At 70.3% G+C, this 956-nt stretch overlaps 1 protein-coding gene across 1 annotated transcript in view; it reads right to left on the bottom strand.

Moving 5' to 3' along the window:
- The window catches only part of LAMB2 (laminin subunit beta 2), a 31,155-nt gene that overhangs the window by 29,570 nt on the left and 629 nt on the right, over positions 1-956 (bottom strand). The window contains 4 exon segments of the mRNA XM_019473439.1: positions 15-119; positions 222-295; positions 399-522; positions 602-777. Coding sequence (XP_019328984.1) covers positions 15-119; positions 222-295; positions 399-522; positions 602-777 — 479 coding nt within the window.

Here is a 956-nt window from a genome sequence, read left to right on the forward strand (position 1 = left end):
GGCCGACGGGGGATGTGGGGGAAGGCGGTGGCACAGTCATAGGCGAAGTAGCGGTAGACCTTCCAGCTGCGCCCGAAGTCGGCTGAGCGCTCCACCAGCATGGCCGCGGGGCGGAAGGTCTGCGGGACACCCAGCTGGGATGGGGGGCCAGCCCCGCAGCCCCCGCAGGTCCATCCCGTCCCATCCCACCCCATCCCAGGCACTCACGTGCCAGGACACACCTTGAACTTCATGATGAGGTGGGTGAAGTGGAACTCGCCCTCCAGGTCCAGGCGGATGCTGACGTACTCCACACCTGGGGGAGACAGAGAGGTGATGGCCGAGGCCGGGGAAGACCCCCCCGGGTCCCATGGCCATGCAGGCCCAGGGGGACAGCCCCGTTGCCGCCCCAGCCTCACCATTCTCCGACTGCCACCAGGTCCGCTGGCCGTGGGGGCCACTCAGGTAGATGACGTTCTCGATGCGGTGGCTCTCGGGCAGGGACGGGTCCCGCGAGTCGCAGGTGAAGCATTTCTCCGAGTCCTGTGCCGGGGAGCGGCACCATCAGGGAAAGGGCGGCTGGAGGCTGTGCCGGGGCCGTGCCAGGGCCAGGTGGGCTCACCTGGAGGTGGCTGACGATGCAGTACTCCTGGGGCCCGTCCAGCCCGCAGGTGGAGGTGGCACTCAGGCGAGGGGCTCGCCCCACCAGCAGGTTCCCGGTGGCTGGGTAGCAGCTGCCGCGGGCGCAGCCATGGCTCGGGTCAGGCTCCTGCCAGCCCCCCGCTGCCGGCACCCGCACTGCAGGGAGCAAGGGCACGGGCTGGGGGCTGTGCCAGGGCCCCCGGGTGTCCCTTGCCCCCCTCCCCATGCACCCCGGACGCCTGCCCAGCACCCTCCCCACCCCCAGCCGTCCCATCCCGTCCCATCCCTGCATCCCAACCCACTGATGCAGCACGAAGCTCCATGACCCGGAAAGG

The sequence above is a fragment of the Aptenodytes forsteri genome, unplaced genomic scaffold, assembly GCF_000699145.1.
Source record: "Aptenodytes forsteri isolate BGI_AS27 unplaced genomic scaffold, ASM69914v1 Scaffold53, whole genome shotgun sequence".
NCBI classification, from domain to species: Eukaryota; Metazoa; Chordata; class Aves; order Sphenisciformes; family Spheniscidae; genus Aptenodytes; species Aptenodytes forsteri.